The following is a 17,656-nucleotide window of genomic DNA, read 5'->3' as shown; positions in this document are numbered from 1 at the left end:
GATAGGCCTACACTTCCCAATTCTGTGTTCAGTGACCTCCCCTTGATGGTTTGAAAAGGGCATGGCGGGAGCATTTACACTGTGGAAATTGGCAAAAGCTACATACACATCAGGACCCTTTTCCCGACCCCACCCAGAGTGGGTTGTTAAACATTTACCAGTGGTAGAGCTTAATGAAGTCCAAAAATATTGTGGGGAAGGTCTCCCCCAAATAGTGAACCTTAGGATGAATTTCAAAAAGACTGGGGAGCCTTGGAGGGGGGGGGGGGAGTTTTTTTGATAAACCAAACACTGAAATCTGCCGCTCAGTATTTTTTCTTGCCTATAAGCACAACTGTAAAAACTCACAGCTCAGATACTAGTGGGTTGGCAACTCGCATAGCCATCGACACAGCCACTGGCTTGCCTGAAAGTTGGGCCACTTTAAGTCACATGAAAATAGTTAGCCCTGGCCAGTTTGGCTCAGTGGACAGAGTGTCGGCTTGCTGACCAAAAGATCCTGGGTTCAATTCCGGTCAAGGGCATGTACCTTGGTTGCAGGCTCCTCCCCTGCCCGGGCCCTGGTCAAAGCTTCTGCGGGAGGCAACCAATCTGTGTTTCTCGCACATTGACGTTTCTCTCTGTCTTTCCCTCTCTCTTCCACTCTCCCTAAAAATCAATGGAGCCCTAGCTGGTTTGACTCAATGGATAGAGCGTCGGCCTGTGGACTGAAGGGTCCCAGGTTTGATTCCTGCCAAGGGCACATGCTTGGGTCGCGGGCTCAATGCCCAGTAGGGGGCGTGCAGGAGGCAGCCAATCAATGATTCTCTCTCATCGTTGATATTTCTATCTCTCTCTCTCCCTCTCCCTTCTTCTCTAAAATCAATAAGATGTATTTTTTTAAAAAATCAATGGAAAAATATCCTTGAGTGAAGATTAACAACAAAAACAAAAAGAAATAAGAAGAAAATAAAGCGACAGTACACATAAAGTGTTTGGAAAGACTAATGTGTTCAAAGGTGAGACAAGGTAATCTAGACACTCCTCTAACGATAGATGATTAAGCGCAGACTGTGGAGTCATGACCCAGTGACCCGGAGCAAAGTGGGAACCCGTCCACAAACAGGCTTGGGGACTTCTCAGGCCAGGCATCCAGAAGGCTGCCCACGCGTCAGCTGCTTCACTCCCATGGGTGCAGTCGTTTTGGCTGCCCGGCATCTGAAGTCCCCCCCCACCCCCACCCCACTACAGAAGCTAAAGGGGCCTGTTTCTCTCTTCACCCAGGGAATCAGGTCCTGGGATTAGCCCGCTGGTGAATGGTCTAGCCAGCTGATTTTTAAAAAAATAATAGCATTGTTGCCTGGCCAGTGCGGCTCAGTGGTCGAGCGTTCAATTGCCAGTCAGGGCTTATGTCTGGGTTTCAGACTCAATCCCCAGTAGGGGGCATGCAGGAGGCAGCCGATCAATGATTCTCATCATGGATGTTTCTCTCTCTTTCTCCCTCTCCCATCCTCTCTGAAATCAGTAAAAACACACATATATATTTAAAATAATAAATAGCATTGTTGAAATATAATTAACATACCATAAAACACACCCTTTTAAAGTGGTTTTTACTATGTTCATTGAGTTGTGAAACCATCACCACAATCAATTTTAGAATATTTTTGTCATCCCCAAAAAGAAACCCTCTACTAGCACTTACATTAGCAGTCAGTCTTCCTCTCCCCTCCCCCAGCCCCAGCCCCCAGGAATCTACTTCCTGTCTCTATGGATTTGCCTATTCTGGACATTTCACATAAAAGAAATTGTATAATATGTGTCATTTTGCATCTGGCTTCTTTTTACTTGGCGTGCTTACAAGGTTCATCCATGTTGTAGTGTGTGTTAATACTTCATTCCTTTTTATGACTGAATGAGATTCCACTGTATGGATTTCTCACATTTTATTTATCCATTCATCCATTGTTGGACATTGGGTTGTCTCCACTTTTTGGCTATTATGAATAATGTTGCTATGAACATTAATATGCAGGTGTGCGTGCAGATGTGTATTTTCATTTCTCTTACCTATATACCTAGGGGTGGAATTGCTGGGCCACATGGTAATACTATGTTTAATATTTTTAGGAAGTGCCAGGCTGTTTTCCAATGTGGCTGCACCATTGTATATTTCCACCAGCATTAAATGAAGTTTCCAACTTCTCCACATCCTCACCAACACGTTATTATTTGTCTTTTTTATTTCAGCCATCCTGGTGGAAGTGAAGTGGTATCTCATTGTGGCTTTGATTCTGGCTTTGATTTTGAGAGAGAGAGAGAGGGAGAGAGAGAGAGAGAGAGAGAGAGAGAGAGAGAGAGAGACGGGCAGGAGAGAATTGACTCATAACAGCGTGGCCCTTGGAGCACCTAAGAGGATTGGAGCACTGAGCTCCCACGGGTGGCAGTGCCCTGGCATCCGGCTGCCTTGGGCCCTGCTCATTCTCAGAGGTTACATGGTCTCTTCATTGATTCTGTGAGTTACCCGACAGTCTTCAAATAAAGTCCCTTTCCACATAAGCTAACCAGAACCAATTCCTATGGCCACAAACCAGAGATCATGACTGATATCATATTCAAGCCCCTTGGTCACTATACATCCTGAATGCCTTGTCTCTTGTTGTAATCCTTCACTTCTCCCTGAATAGTCTCCTCACTCTTGTCCCTTCCCCAGACACACCCTCCTGCCCATCACCCAGTTCTATGCCTCTAAGATGCAAATTTATTCCATTTTGCCTTCATTTAAATAGTCAAGTTTAACCTCCTTGATTCAGCACACAAGGCCATCCATAATGTGACCACTGCCTTCTCTGGCCATCGCCCCCAGGCACCCCTCAGATTGGCTTAGAGCAGTGGTTGGCAAACTCATTAGTCAACAGAGCCAAATATCAACAGTACGATTGAAATTTCTTTTGAGAGCCAAATTTTTTAAACTTAAACTTCTTCTAACACCACTTCTTCAAAATAGACTCGCCCAGGCCGTGGTATTTTGTGGAAGAGCCACACTCAAGGGGCCAAAGAGCCGCATGTGGCTCGAGAGCCGCAGTTGGCCGACCACGGGCTTAGAGTGCCTCACTTATGTAATTTCTCGTCTGCCTTCCCTGATCTCCCCTCCTTCCCACCCATCTGCTCTGGATGCCCCTATATCATGGCACAAGATGTATAATTATTGACGCTTCCCTCGCTACAATGTAGCCTTCTTAAGCGCAAGAACCATGCTTCGTGCCACAGTGTGTCTCAGCTTAGCACAGTGTGTTGACACTGCGGTCACTGTCAGAGGATCTGTAGGCCGCACTGAGGGGGGGGGGGGGGGGGGCGGTGGCAAGCATTCGCCGGAGCTTTCCTGCAGCAAGGCTGCCTTCTGGCGATCACCAGGGGAGGCGGGCAAATGCATAAACGTGATCATGCATGAAGGGACGACGAGATCATGGAGAAAACCGTGCTTACGTGTTTAAAAAATACTGGAATCCCTAAAAAATTAAGAAGAAGACATGCCGACTCAGGGCTGAAACCCGCTGTGAGCGTTTCCACCTTGTGCTGTGGCCACTTCAGGGCTGGCTCCACACCTGACGGGACGTGCGTACGGCTTCTGGCTCTGATGCACACGGTGCCCTGTCTGCATGTCCTCCCCGCTCGCTTGCCACGTGGCTCTCAGCTTCTCTGCACTTGGGGCCCGAGGTGCACCACCCCACCCGCTGCTCCCCTCACCAGGACGGACACGCCGGCCCAGGGACACGCCACAGCACACGCTTCTGTACTGTCTGACCTGCTGGCGAGGAGCAGGTACTAGTTGTAACCCATCTCGTCCCACTCCCAAAGGAAACAGCCCCACTTGCTTAAAGAGAACGGGATCCACACATAAATACCATCCTGTGGCCTGTGACTTCCAATCAGCGCAACAGGAGAGCAGGAGGGCGCGGGCAGGACACGCCGGCCCAGCCCCTTTCCGTGGCGACTTGGGCGTTGAAGGTCCCCACTGCAGCGTTAGTGACTTCCAGCTATGGAGAGGCAGGGGAGCCCCTTTCAGCAGCTCAGGAAGACAAAGCTCAGGGGACAGGGACCCCTCTAGGAACTGTCCCCTCAGGTCAGTCCCTACACTCAGTATTGCACTGCTGTTAACGAAGGTTGCATCACCCTGGGCTGTTTTCTTCCTTTCTTTCTTTTTTTTTGTTTGTAATATTCCTTTAAGCTAAGCTAGCAGAGGGTAGTTATACGACCTATGAGTCGGGTGGCAACTTGCTGCAGATCCCCAGTGCCCGGATCTATTTATTGCCGTCGGTTTTGAAGCAGCTGCCCATAGGGAAACGCCGGCCAAATCCCTGAAGAACGCACTCAAGCTGAAAACACCAGTGTCTAGGGTGGCTGTGGCTTAAGGACACAGATCTTTAAAATAAGACCCACCTGCATTGCCTCAAGGTGTTTGCAGAGGACAGACAGCAAGTGAGGCGACCCGGGAGCAGCGGCCTGACTGGCCCCAGGTGCATTTGCACGACGTAGGGCAGACCATGGAAATGATTCAGGGGTCACTGCGTCAGGAAGGTGGTACAGGTTGCTGTTGTTAATCCTCACCCGGGGTTTTTTCCCCATTGATTTTTAGGGAGAGTGGAAGAGAGAGAGAAAGATCAATGTGAGAGAAACACATCGATTGGTTTTGCCTCCTGCACGAGCCCCGACCAGGGCCCAGGCTGGGGAGGAGCCTGCAACCATGGTACATGCCCTTGACTGGAATTGACCCTGAAACCCTTTGGTCTGCAGGCCAACACTCTATCCACTGAGCCAAACCAGCTAGGGCACAGATTTCGTTCTTTTTAAAGTTGATTTATTGGCCTGACCAGTGTGGCTCAGTCGTTGAGCATCAAGGTTTGATTCCTGGTCAGGGCACATGCCTGGGTTGCGGGCTCCATCCCCAGTAGGGGGTGTGCAGGAGGCAGCTGATCAAAGATTCTCTCTCATCATTGATGTTTCTCTCTCTCTCTCCCTCTTCCTTCCTCTCTGAAATCAATAAAAAAATATATTTTAAAATTGATTTTAGAGCCGAAACCGGTTTGGCTCAGTGGATAGAGCGTCGGCCTGCGGACTGAAGGGTCCCAGGTTCGATTCCGGTCAAGGGCATGTACCTTGGTTGTGGGCACATCCCCAGTAGGGGGTGTGCAAGAGGCAGCTGATCGATGTTTCTCTCTCATCGATGTTTCTAACTCTCTATCCCTCTCTCTTCCTCTCTGTAAAAAATCAATAAAATATATTTAAAAAAAATAAAAATAAAATTGATTTTAGAGAGACAGAGAGAGAAACATTGATTTGTTGTTCCACGTATCGAGGCATTCACTGGTGGATTTTTGTATGTGTCCTGACCGGGGATCGAACTCACAACCTTGGTGTATCCAGACGATGCTCTAACTAATGAGTTTGCCGACCACGGCTCTAACCAACTGAGCTACCTAGCCAGGGCCAGATTTCTTTTTCTTTTTTTAAATCTTGATATAATTTTAGATTTACAGGAGAGCTGCAAAGGCAGAACCGAGAGAGTCCCTGCGGACCTGTCACCTAGCTTCCCATGGGCGCACGTCTTATGTAACCAGCACACAGTGATGGAAACTAAGAAAGTAACTGAACTGCACCCTGCACTGCAGACTTCACGTCACGTCACCAGTTTCTCCGGAAATCCCGTTCCCACTTGGCGTTTCACCGCTGTGTCCCCTCCATCTCCTCCCATCGGTGACCGTCTCCCGGTCTTTTCTTGTTGCTCAAGACGGTTTTGAAGAGAACCGGCCGAGGACTGTGCACACATTCACTGTGTTTGTAAACATCTGTGGGAGGAGTGGATCCTGGCCTGCGAGGCACAGCAGGCTCCGGCCTGTGGAGCGAATCGGGGGCTGCTGTTTCGGGTGGCCCACGAGCTAGAAAAATGGTTTCTGCACCTTTAAATGGTTGAAATAATAAAAAGAAGGAGATGGCTTTGTGCTACGTGGGAATTCTCATAAAATCCACGTCCGTGTCCACACCTCCATCTGATCGGCACGAGGCCACGGTCCTTCTTTCCCGAATCGCCCGTGGCTGCTTCGCCGCTGGCCCGGCTCAGGAGCTGAGACGCAGCCCATCTGCTGACCGAGCTGCAGCGTGTACTCCCCGCCCTCTGCAGGAACCGCCAGTGAGGACGGGCGTGTGCTGCTGTCGAAAAGCCAAGTCGGCTCCTAGAAGGGCACCGGAGCTTCAAGTTCATTCATTTGGTCAGCCCACAGTGCTTATTGAGGGCCCGTCGTCAAAAACTCTGGGATTAGGAGAGGTTCGTTCTCTCCAAGTCTCCCCCAATCTCAGGCACCGTGTCTGCCTGTAATAATAATAGCTGCTGTCCTATTTTAAGCGCTGCCTCCTTCCTGCCAGTAGCCAGCTCTTCCATTGCACCATCTCCTTTCATCCTCACCACCACCCTGTGAGTCCGGCGTTCCGGGAGGAAACTGAGGTTTAAGAGATGAGCTGCTCCCGAGGGTGCCCAGGATCGAGTAGGTAGGAGAAGCAGAAAACCCTCCCCCAGCGCTGAAGCCTGCGTCGGGGGGGGGGGGGGGGTGGGAGTCTGCGGTGGGAAGTGGGGTTTGTGGGGGCGGCTCATGGTGGTGCTGGGAGGACCACTGCTGTTCTACGTGCCCCTGAACTCGGCCAGCGATAAACTGGGGGGGTTGGCCAGTGGCCAGGGGCCCCATCTGAAATAGTATTCTGTTTGCAAAGGGACGTCACCACGTGCTTTTTGGTGCTCAGGGTTTTGTCCCTAAGGCTTGACGTACGAGCCCAACAGTCCTGTCTCCAGTCTCCTTCCTCCCTTTCTGGCATCGTTGTCCGGCCACCCACAGCGTTGGCGAGTCTGAGTTCTCTGCTCACTTGGAGGGAGGGTGCCCTTGGATGGATGTCCTTCCTCCCCACTGCCTGTGCGGCCCGGCCCGGCCCGGGACGGGGAGAGGCCCTCCTGGGCTGCTCTCCGCGCTGGTCAGACGAGTTGAGAGACAGCAGGACCAAAGGGCCTGCAGGAAGGAGTCCCGGAGGTGAGAGAGGGCCCCACAGGCCGGGCTGGGCTGGGAGCCGAGTGGGAAGTCATCGGCAGGGATCTTGCTGTCCTTGATATTCTGGCAAGGACCGCATGCTGACCTTGAGACACAGGAAGCTGGCTCAGCGCAGGGGGCGTGGCTCAGCCTGGGTGCGACAGTGGTCCAGCCACAGCGGGTCCACGTGGTCCTTGGTCAGTTCTGCTGAAGACAACTGCCCCGATATGTGCAGTCGATCAGAACAAAATCAGAGTGCGCGGGCTCGATGAAAGAGGCCTCTGGCGCGTCTGATGTGGCTCAGCGGTTGAGCGTCAGGAGGTCACAGTTCGATTCCCGGTCAGGGCACACGCCGGGTTGCGGGCTCCATCCCCAGTGGGGGGCGTGCAGGAGGCAGCCGATCCATGATTCTCTCTCATCATTGATGTTTCTCTCTCCCTCTCTATCCCCCTCTCCCTTCCTCTCTGAAATAAATTAAAAAAAAAAAAAAGAGAAAGAAGCCTCTGGTGTCTAGACTGCATCCAACTCTGAGTTGTTGTTTTAAGAGAACAAGTCATTTGGGGTTTCCTGTTGCCTAAAATGTCCCTGAGAACGTTCTAACTGGCTTGCTGTTTGGTAATATGTCTCTGAAGCCCTGAGCAGCTGCAAAACTGATTCACAGAGCTTGTTTTTTGTTTTAAGAACAAAATGTAAGCTAGCACTGGTGACACAACGAGACGCTGTCTGTCCCGAGGTCGCAGTGACACTGGCTGGTCCGGGGCGGACGGTTCCAGTCTGTGGTCCAGGTGGGCGCCAGGCAGCGGGGAAGGCTCTGCGCCTGGCCAGGCCCGCGCCTCGCACAGGCACCGGGACAGGGCTCAGAGACGCTGCCCGGAGGCTAGCCTCTCTGGGAAGGCCCTGGTTTGGGCGGGGGGGCCTGCTGGACTGAGCATGTGTGGGGGATAACATCGCGCACATTCACCTGAAAAAGGGGACCTGGTAACTGAGGACAAAACTCTAAAATCAGACCATAACTTCCACCTGTTTATGCAACGACAGCACTTCCTTTTTAAGGTCAAAACACCGCTAAAAACATAGTGTGTTCCCTAAACATCCCCTGAGCTGGGGGGCTGGCCCGTTTCTTGCCTTCTGCGTGTTCTGAAGCCCACGGAGGGTGAGGTGGCGGACCCACCGGGCCGGTGTCTGCTGTGTGTGTTGGGGGGAAGGGGGCAGGGCGGCCCGTGGTTGCGGGTCCAGGTGCAGTGCACACAGGGTGCCTTTTGCATCCTCTCTGACAGTTGCCACCGCGTTAAGCATGGCCAGTGGTGCTCTTCGTAACGGCACGCACAGCTGCTTGGGTGTTTTGCTGATGAGAAGCCGTGAGCAAGAGACTCCCAGGGGCCCTGACAGCAGGCAGGGGCGGTCCCATCCACATTGGGCCACTGTAGGCCGGGGCCCAGGGGACATTCGCGGGGAAGGGAATAGGTCACCAGTGTCCCTAGGAAGGCCTGCTGCGGGCTGAGGCTCCTGGGGCCCACACCACCGCCCGCTCCCCCTCAGAACCCTCTCCGGCAGCCTTGCCTGGCTTGTCTGTTTCAGAAACAGTGGAACGTCCAACTTGGTGAATCCCACTGCTTACCAGAAGTTTGCTTTTAATGCCTACATGTTGTAAAGGCTGGCATGGGGGTAGGGAAACACGGGGCAAGGACTGCCTCTCGGAGGGAAAAAAAAGCCCTCCCCCACACACAGTCCTTTGTCCTTCAGACATCCCTTGGCCCCTCGCTGACCTCAGCATCTTGTGCGAAACCGGGTGCGATGCTCAGGCCCAGAATGTCCGTGACGAATATTTCCGCGGTGATCTCGTCTGGGAGTTCCTCTTCCAAGCGTACTTCCGGCCCTGACAGACAAGAGAATGCAAATGTCTTCCTAATGATTGGGTTTCTAACGCGCGAGCGTTTTCCCAGAAATACAAGGAAGGGATACTCATAAGGGAGAGGTGCTTTGTGCTGTGGTTTGGCTTTGATTCCTTGAAAATCCCCAGAGGGCAGGGGGGCGGGGGGTGGTTGGGGGAGTACTGGTTACAAGCCTTCCTTTATGGTTTGGGCCACTGGTGTCCTGAATCTCTGCAAACCTCACTGGAAAGCCTTAACCACATGGTATTGCCCATTTCACCGTTTCGAGGCTCTTAGGAATACGTAACAATTGGGAAAGTTACATTCTGAGACACCCCCCCCCCCCCGCCCCCGCAAGATCGCAAGGAACGGGGGTGGGGTGGGGGGGGGGCGGTGCAGGTTGGCGGTGACCCATCAGATCCCGGGGTATAGAACTAAGTTCAGGCGCACTGTCTCACTTGAAATTGGGGACGGGATGGCCCAGCCGGTGTGGCTCAGTGGTTGAGCATCAACCTATGAACCAGGAGGTCACAGTTTGATTCCTGGTCAGGGCACATGCCCGGGTTGTGGGCTCCATCCCAGTAAGGGGCCTGCAGGAAGCAGCCCATCAATGATTCTCTCTCATCATGGATGTTTCTATCTCTCTCTCCCTCTCCCTTCCTCTCTGAAATCAATAGAAACTTAATAAAATAAAATAAAAAGATATTGGGTACCGACAATACAAGAGGGAGAAGGCAGGCCGGTGAGAAATCGTTGCTCCTGACTCCAGGCTCAGTAACAGGGCGGCTCTGACCACCGCGGCGTCACCGGCCCAGCGTGCAGGGCTTCACTGGAGTCATGTGCACACAGGCAGCCCCAGAGCGGGGTCTGGATGGGCTCCTCCTGAGCTTAACTTTGCAACCCAAACTTCAGGGCCATTTTCCTCCCTCTGGTGGAGTAGAGGGAGGCAGGAAATCCTCAGGAAAGGAGAGAGGGATGATCATTAAAAACTTTAAAGTCGCCCTAGCCAGCTTGGCTCAGTGGATAAAGCATTGGTCCTCGGACTGAAGGATCCCGGTTTGACTCAGGTCAAGGGCACATACCTAGGTTGCAGGCTTGATCCCCGGCCCAGTCAGGGCGCGTGCGGGAGGCAACCAACGGATGATTCTCTCGCACATCGATGTTTCTCTCTGACTCTCCCTCTCCCTTCCACTCTCTCCAAACATCAATGGAGAAAGAGCCTCAGGTGAGGATCAACAACAACAAAGAAACCTTTAAAGTCTGGCAGCTTGAAGTTGGGCTTGTGCCGCCTACCAAAGTCATTGTCCGCTTCTAATCAAGTCCCTCTGGACAATTCCTCTTCTTCTGAAACAGCTTCCGACCTGTATTCTCTACCGGCGGCCCGTCATCACCCACCCGAGCCGGGAAGATGAAGACGGGGCGGTGGTGTAAAGGAAGCAGCCGGGCCAGCGGCACGAAGGAGGGACAGACACCAGGACCACGGCCTAGACATGGCCACCGCTCGCTGGCCCTGTCACAGCGTGTTCATGGCGGGTTCCCGGCCGACTCGCTGTGTCGTGTGCAGGGTATGAAGGAGGGCGGCTCGCACAGGCCCGGAGAGACAAACGCACTTAAGCCGACAGCAGATGAGTGAGCGCAGCGGCCTGCCCGGACAGGACGGGACAGAGCGGCCCCAGTACCTTTGAGGGAGGAGGCGGCCGGCTCGGATTTCCAGCCCTCGGGATTCAGGCCCAGCAGCGTGGCGAAGCAGTCGGACAGCTCCTCCTCCGTCATGTGCTCCCCTGGGCGTCGGAAAGGGAAAAGGTGGCCGGTCAGCTCTCGGGACTAAGCCAGATGTCAGAGCTTAGCATCAGCACTGCGAGGTCTGAAAGAGAATTACTCCACGATTTCCTTCTCTTTTAAAAAAGGAAAAAAAAAAAGTATATATATATACACATATATAAAGGTATATATATATATATATATATATATATATATATATATATATATTTCAGAGAGGAAGGGAGTGATAGAAACATCAATGACAAGAGAGAATCATTGATTGGCTGCTTCCTGCAACCTCCCACCCCCACTGGGGACTGAACCCACAACCTGGGAATGTGCCTTGACCCAGAATCGAACCATGACCTCCTGGTTCATAGGTCGATGCTCAACCACTGAGCCACAACGGCCAGGCACGATTTCCTTTTCTAGAGCCCTGGCTCAGTTGGCTGGGCATCGTCCCGTGCATCGAAAGTTGCCAGTTCCATTCCCAGTCAAGGCACATGCCCAGGTTTTGGGCTCTATCCCTAGTAGGGGGCATGCAGGAGGCAACCTATCAACGTTGCACTCTCACATTGATGTTTCTCTCTCCCTCTGTCTCTAAAAGTCAATTTAAAAATCTTTTAAAAATATATCTGGAGAGTCCCCTGTTGCTGTTACATGTACGTCCTGATATGGGGTTAAAAATGGGACTCCCACAGGGGACATTCTTTGGGGCTTGTATGGAGACATCAGACAACTTTCTGATCAAGACTAACCTCAGCTTTCCTTCGAACTCCCTCACAACCCTCGATCCCCGGGTTTGACTAAGATAAAACGATCACCCACAGAGAGAGCTGGCTTGACTTCCTCACATAAAATAATGAGGAAAACAGCAGGGGAGAAGGAAAAGCATTGATTTCACAACTTTGCCTCATCATCGCCCCGTGGGATTGGTGGCTGGCACTTTTATTCCCACTTGACAAGTGGGGACAGGGAGCCTCGAGGTGCCAGGAAGTGGGGGCATGACTGGCATTCTTCAGGCCTCCAGGTCAGCATCCTTCACACTACCCCACCTGTGCTGGCCGTGCGGGTCACTGAGCGCATCCTGTCAAATTAAAGAAGCTGGAGGGGCGGGGGGGCGAGGGGCGGGGGTCCTGTCTCCCCAGCTCGCCTCTCTCCAGGGAGAGTGGCCCAAGGACCTTGTGAGATAACCCGATTTGTGTGTTCACCTTTAGTTAGAAGCAGTTTCAGGAAATCCTCTCTTCGAATAACTTTCTTTCCTTCCGAGTTGGTATAGCCCAGAATGTCGAAGCTCTCCTGGATGGCACTCATGGTGTTACCAAAAGGTGGCCGGTGGTTAAGGTAAACTTTCAGGAAATCCGGTAAGTTGATTTTGTCAATGACCTCTCCAGTGTCCACATACTCACTAAATTTGATTTCATTAAACATATCATCGATCTAGGGAAGAGATAAAAAACAAAACAAAAAACAAAACAAAACAGGAAATAACTATGGTAAGCAGAAAGGCACCCTTTAAAATATATATATATTATTGATTTCAGAGAGGAAGGAAGAGGGAGAGATAGAAACATCAATGATGAAAGAGAATCATTGATCAGCTGCCTCCTGCACACCCCCCACTGGGGATGGAGCCTGCAACCCTGACATGTGCCATGACGGAGAATTGAACCGTGACCTCCTGGTTCATAGGTCGACGCTCAACCACTGAACCATGCTGGCCAGGCTGGCACTTTTGATATATTCTAAAAATAGGAGGGTAACAGACAAATGTGTGTTTTGTGGGGGGTTTTACTTTTCATTTTTTATTCAATTTATTGAGGTGACACTGGTTGACAACAGACAAATGTTCACAGTCAGTTTAGAACATGTCTGTTATGGGGTTGATTTTTTGCAAATTTGATACTATATATACACTGAGTGGCCAGATTATTATGATCTCTGAACACGTAATAATCTGGCCACTCAGTATATATATGTGTGTGTGTGTGTGTATGTGTATATATATAAAATATATATATATATTAGAGGCCCGGTACATGAATTCGTGCATGGGTGGGGTCCGGCCAGCCTGGGCGGTTGGCCGGCCTGCCTGCTGGTTGAACTCCTGGTCGAGGGGACAATTTGCATATTAGCCTTTTGTTACATAGGATATACACTCAGTGGCCAGATTATTATGTGTTCAGAGATTATAATAATCTGGCCACTCAGTATATATTAGGATACCAATGAACTACAATTGATAGTATAAAAGTAGCTTTAAATGGTAACACTGTCTCAAATATAGCATTTAGTGAGTTTATAGTATACATAACTGCATGTTATATTTGCATGTTAGATTATGTATAATTTTATCTATAAATAAAACACTATCTCGGAGCACATTCTTTACATATTGTACTATGTAATTTTAAGTGTTATTATATACACATGCTTTTACTCACTGGGCCATTGGAGACTGGGGCTGTAGGTATGATCTTTGATGACAGACCTAGGTTCAAACCCTGGGTCTGCCACTTTCTACATGACCTGGGGGAGTAACTTAACATTCCTCATCCTCGGTTTTCTCGTCTTAAAACACTTGCATTAGACTGTTTTGAAGCTAACTACGACCACGTGTGTAAAGTGCTCAACGTAAGGCCTAGCACATAACAAGTACTCAGCAAGCAGTAATTACTCCTGTGGTTATGCTTTGTTTTTAATCCTCACCTGAGGATATTTTTCCACTAATTTTTAGAGAGAGTGGAAGAGAGAGGGAAAGACAGAGAGGAGTATCGATGTGAGAGAAACACATCAATTGGTTGCCTCCTGATGAGCCCCAACCAGGGCCCAGGCCGGGGAGGAGTCTGCCACAGAGGTATGTGCCCTTGACTGGAATCAAACCCGGGATCCTTTGGTCTGCAGGCCGATGCTCTTTCCACTGAGTCAAACCAGCTAGGGCCTGTGGTTATGCTTTGTATGTCCTTGCCACTTATATGTAATTATACTCTCTCTATATAAAAGCCTAAGCGACTGTTCGACCATTTGACCGTTCAACCGGTAGCTATGACGCGCACTGACCACCAGGGGGGCAGATGCTCAATGCATAGGCATGGAAACATGGAAGAGACTGATGAATCTCAGAGGGAATGGGGAGGAGGGAGGGTGGAAAGAGATTAACCAAAGATCTTACATGCATACTAGAGGTCCGGTGCATGGATTCGTGCACCGGTGGGGTCTCTCAGCCTGGCCTGTGGGGACCAGGCAGAAACCAGCAGTCTGACATCCCCCAAGGATTGCAAGAGGGCGCAGGCCAGGCCAAGGGACTCCAATGATGCACCAATCTGTGCACTGGGCCTCTAGTATATAAATTACACTTTGTAAGTACATAAATAATACAAGTGATACATGTAAAGTATAAATGTGACATATGATCTGACTCAATTCAGAAATAGGAGACTAACCCAAAGATAACCCAAAGGAACCCAAAGGTGCCTGAAGTCACTCGTGCCCAGAGCAGTGCAAAGATCCCGGTGTGTGTCCTCAGCGTGATCCACTGCATGGGGATTCACCTCTTACTCCTCCCCTGCGTGGCTGATCAAGAACCACTGCTCAATGGGCAAAGCTGGCAGTTTCAGCGTCACTGACATCTCTTTCCCGAGCCTACTCTGCAAGTGGTAGGTGAGAAGGCAGGTTCTGCTGCGTGTCGAAACAGAGTTCATGCTTGGAGAGGAACCTCAGAGACGGAACCAGAACACCGAGTGCCTTCCCGATGCCCCAGCATGACGCTGCCCGGCCCGGGGCGCTCGGCTGGCCTGTGCTGGCATTCTCTCACGGGCCCACCCTCCACTAAGGCAGTGGTTCCTCTGATTCACCCAGAAAGCTAAAACGTCCTGATGCCCAAGTCCCATCCCCAGAGATGCTGATTTAACGGGCGTGGGGTGGTGTTGTGGTTTTTATTTTATTTTTAATTTTTATTTTGTTGTTGTTGATCCTTACCGAGGATATCCTTTCCATTGATTTTTATTTATTTACTAGTGGCCCAGTGCACGAATTTGTGCACATTGAAAGGAAATTAATTAGAAGAAATATTTTAATATCACTATTCACCCTTTCTCTATAATAGAAGTGTCACCCAAATTCACGATCGACAATGACAGATCGAAACACACACGTGCAATTGGCACCATGGAGAGCTTTATAGATATCACACATGTGCGAGTCAACTTAGCCTTTTCTATATATAGAATAAACTTGCTTAATGAGACCTGCTTTCTGATTTAGCTAAACGTTTTACAGCCCAGTGAAGCACCCCACCTTCTCTTTCAGGTAATTGTCAGCAACACAGCAGTAAATATCAACATGAACCAGATTATTATTGTAGGTCACGCAGGGAGAGCAAAGGGTAAAATATTTAACTGCAGCAGTGTTTTGACTATACTCTGTGCAGTGAGAAAACCTGAAGTCATTTTCAAGGTCCACCATTTCTTACTTCTTTTCAGCCGGGTCAAGTTTCTAAGCTTTCTAAATCTCTGTTTCCCTGCTAATGAAAAGAAAATAGGATTCCACCGAGTCTCCTATCTACCTACTCCAGGACTTCTGTGAGGATCAAATGAGATGAGGCACCGGAAATGCTTCACAGACATTTGGTTAAAGTGTAAAATGTTTCCACCTGGCTATAAAGCAAGTCGTGTTTCTGCGCTAAAGAAACTCCAAAGAGGCTAGTTGCTAAGGAGAGGAAGCCGGCTGGGTGTTGCTATGTGACATCATTACCCGGACAGACACTTAGCATATTAGCCTTTTATATAGAGAGATTTTCCATTGATTTTATTGATTTCAGAGAGGAAGGGAGAGAGAGAGAGAGAGAGAGAGAGAGAGAGAGAGAGAGAGAGAGAGAAACATCAATGATGAAAGAGAATCATTGATTGCCTGCCTCCTGCACACTCCCTACTGGGGATTGAGCCCGAAACCAGGGCATGTGCCCTGACTGGGAATTGAACTGTGACTTCCTGGTTCATAGGTCAACACTCAACCACTGAGCCACAGGGGCCGGACTCCTTGATTTTTAGAGTGGAAGCGAGGGAGGGCGGGGAAGGGCTTGAAGGGTGGCCAAGGAAGGTGCCAGGGGTGAAAAGGCAAGCAGGTTGCTGGCCTGGCTCCCCCCATGCTGCCCATCCAAGTGGGAAACTCTGAGAAGTTCAGAACCCTCCAGTAGAACCAGCCCGTGCTAAAGGGGAGAACGTCAGGGCAGGCATTTTATTCAACAGCTTTTGAACATTCAGACACACAGCACCTGGCCCTCCGTGGCACTGCTGCCTGGCCCGTGACATGAGGGCAGCCTGTGCCTGGTGGCCAGAGCCCCAGGCCCAGGATGATTTCACGGCCGCCTCTGACATCCACCCCACAGGCCTTCGGGCTGGTGATCCTGCCATCGATGGCAGGAAGCCATCGATGTCCTCAGAATTATGTTTCATAATTAAGCTTTATAGCCTCCCTGTTAACAGGAGGGGAACACCATGCATCTGAATGGAGGCCATCTCGCGCTTTTGTAATGGCGCCTGGTGTGAGCCGGGTTCTTCTGTGACAGTTCCAGAGACTCTGGGAGGGCTCTCCCCCTCCTTCCGCCCACTCCCGGCGCACAGAGCTCTCTGGGACGTGCTCCGCAACAAGGAGACCGTCTTCTGTCACAGCATCACCTTCGTGTTGCCGCCCCAGCGCTTCTGCACTGACCTGGGGCAGCCGAGGAGGGGCTGAGGGGCAGGTGTCAGGGCTGGCCAGGGGCATGACACAGTCACATCTGGAGACGCCTCTGCTATTTCTGCATCATTGTGTGACTCACAGCTGCCCTCTGCTTCCGCCAGTAACCACATCTGGATGACAGCTGCCTCTCTGTCCAGGGACACGCCACGGAGCGCCAAGTCCTGCCCACTGGACGCAGTCGCCTTTAGTGCCCGGCCACAGTGCTGTCTCCCTGTCGTCTGTGGTGGGTGACTCAGAAATGAGGCCACCACCCAATCACAGGGCCCTTCCTGGTGACCTTCTCCCAGCTGCTCATCAGAGCCCGGGCCTCAAACACCTCCAGGACGCTTCCCTGCCTCACGTGAAGGTTTTTAAGGTTTCCAAATCAGAATGACAAGTCTTTCATCTTGTTCCAAACCCACAATCGAGGGTCAGCGAAGGGCCCGCAGCTCTTTGAAAACTCGATCCTGCCTTGCAGCTGCACCCAGAAATAGTGTGGATAAAGGACACTGGTATTCAGATCTTATAACACAGAAATCCACACCTGAAACCTGTATGTTCCTATTAACCAAGGTCACCCCAATCACTTTAAATAAATAGATAGGTGATAGATAGATAGATAGATAGATAGATAGATAGATAGATACATAGATAGATAGATAGATAGATGATAGATAGAGAGATAGATAGGTAGATAGATTGATAGATGATAGATAGATAGATGATAGATAGATAGATAGATAGATAGATAGATAGATAGATAGATAAACAAACACTGGCAGTTCCTCAAACAGCTCACCACGGAGTCACCATTGACACAGCCATATCCCTCCCAGGTATGCATGCAAGAGAAGTCAAAACGCCTCTACTAGTACACAAAGACGTGTAGGCAAATACTCAAGGCAGTATTACTCCTAACAGCCAAAAGGTGGGAACAGCCCAGGTGTCCACCAGTTGATGAAGGGAAAGAAATAAGAGGTGCCCTGCCCATATGAATGAGTAGAATAAGATTCAGCCATAAAAAGGAATGCAGGACTGATTCACGCTACAACGTGGGGGCGCCTTGAAAACACAGTGAGAAGCCCTGGCCGGGCGGTTCAGTTGGTTGGAACATCATTCTGTACACCAAAAGGTTGTGGGTTTGATTCCCAGTCAGGGCACATACCTAGGTTGCAGGTTTGATTCGCAGTCAGGGAGCATATGGAAGGCAAACAATCAATGTTTCTCTCTCTCTCTTCCCCCCTTCCTCTCTCTCTC

The 17,656-nt window shown here is 50.4% G+C and overlaps 1 protein-coding gene across 5 annotated transcripts in view; it reads right to left on the bottom strand.

Moving 5' to 3' along the window:
* Positions 1-8,671: 8,671 nt before the first annotated feature.
* Positions 8,672-17,656, bottom strand: part of CFAP251 (cilia and flagella associated protein 251) — a 48,446-nt gene continuing 39,461 nt past the window's right edge. For 3 of the 5 annotated variants that reach the window (XM_079762401.1, XM_079762402.1, XM_079762400.1), the window contains 3 exons: positions 11,893-12,121; positions 10,600-10,701; positions 8,672-8,925 (listed from right to left, as the gene is read on the bottom strand). In XM_079762401.1, coding sequence (XP_079618527.1) covers positions 8,789-8,925; positions 10,600-10,701; positions 11,893-12,121 — 468 coding nt within the window. In that variant the 3' untranslated portion in view covers positions 8,672-8,788. Of the gene's footprint in view, positions 8,926-10,599; positions 10,785-11,892; positions 12,122-17,656 lie in introns of those variants that run through there. The other 2 variants (XM_079762403.1, XM_079762404.1) reach the window with 2 other exon arrangements.

Source organism: Cnephaeus nilssonii (assembly GCF_951640355.1).
Source record: "Cnephaeus nilssonii genome assembly, chromosome: 22".
NCBI classification, from domain to species: domain Eukaryota; kingdom Metazoa; phylum Chordata; class Mammalia; order Chiroptera; family Vespertilionidae; genus Cnephaeus; species Cnephaeus nilssonii.
The sequence above is the reverse complement of the archived record's forward strand: the minus strand, read 5'-3'. Positions and strand labels throughout refer to the sequence as shown.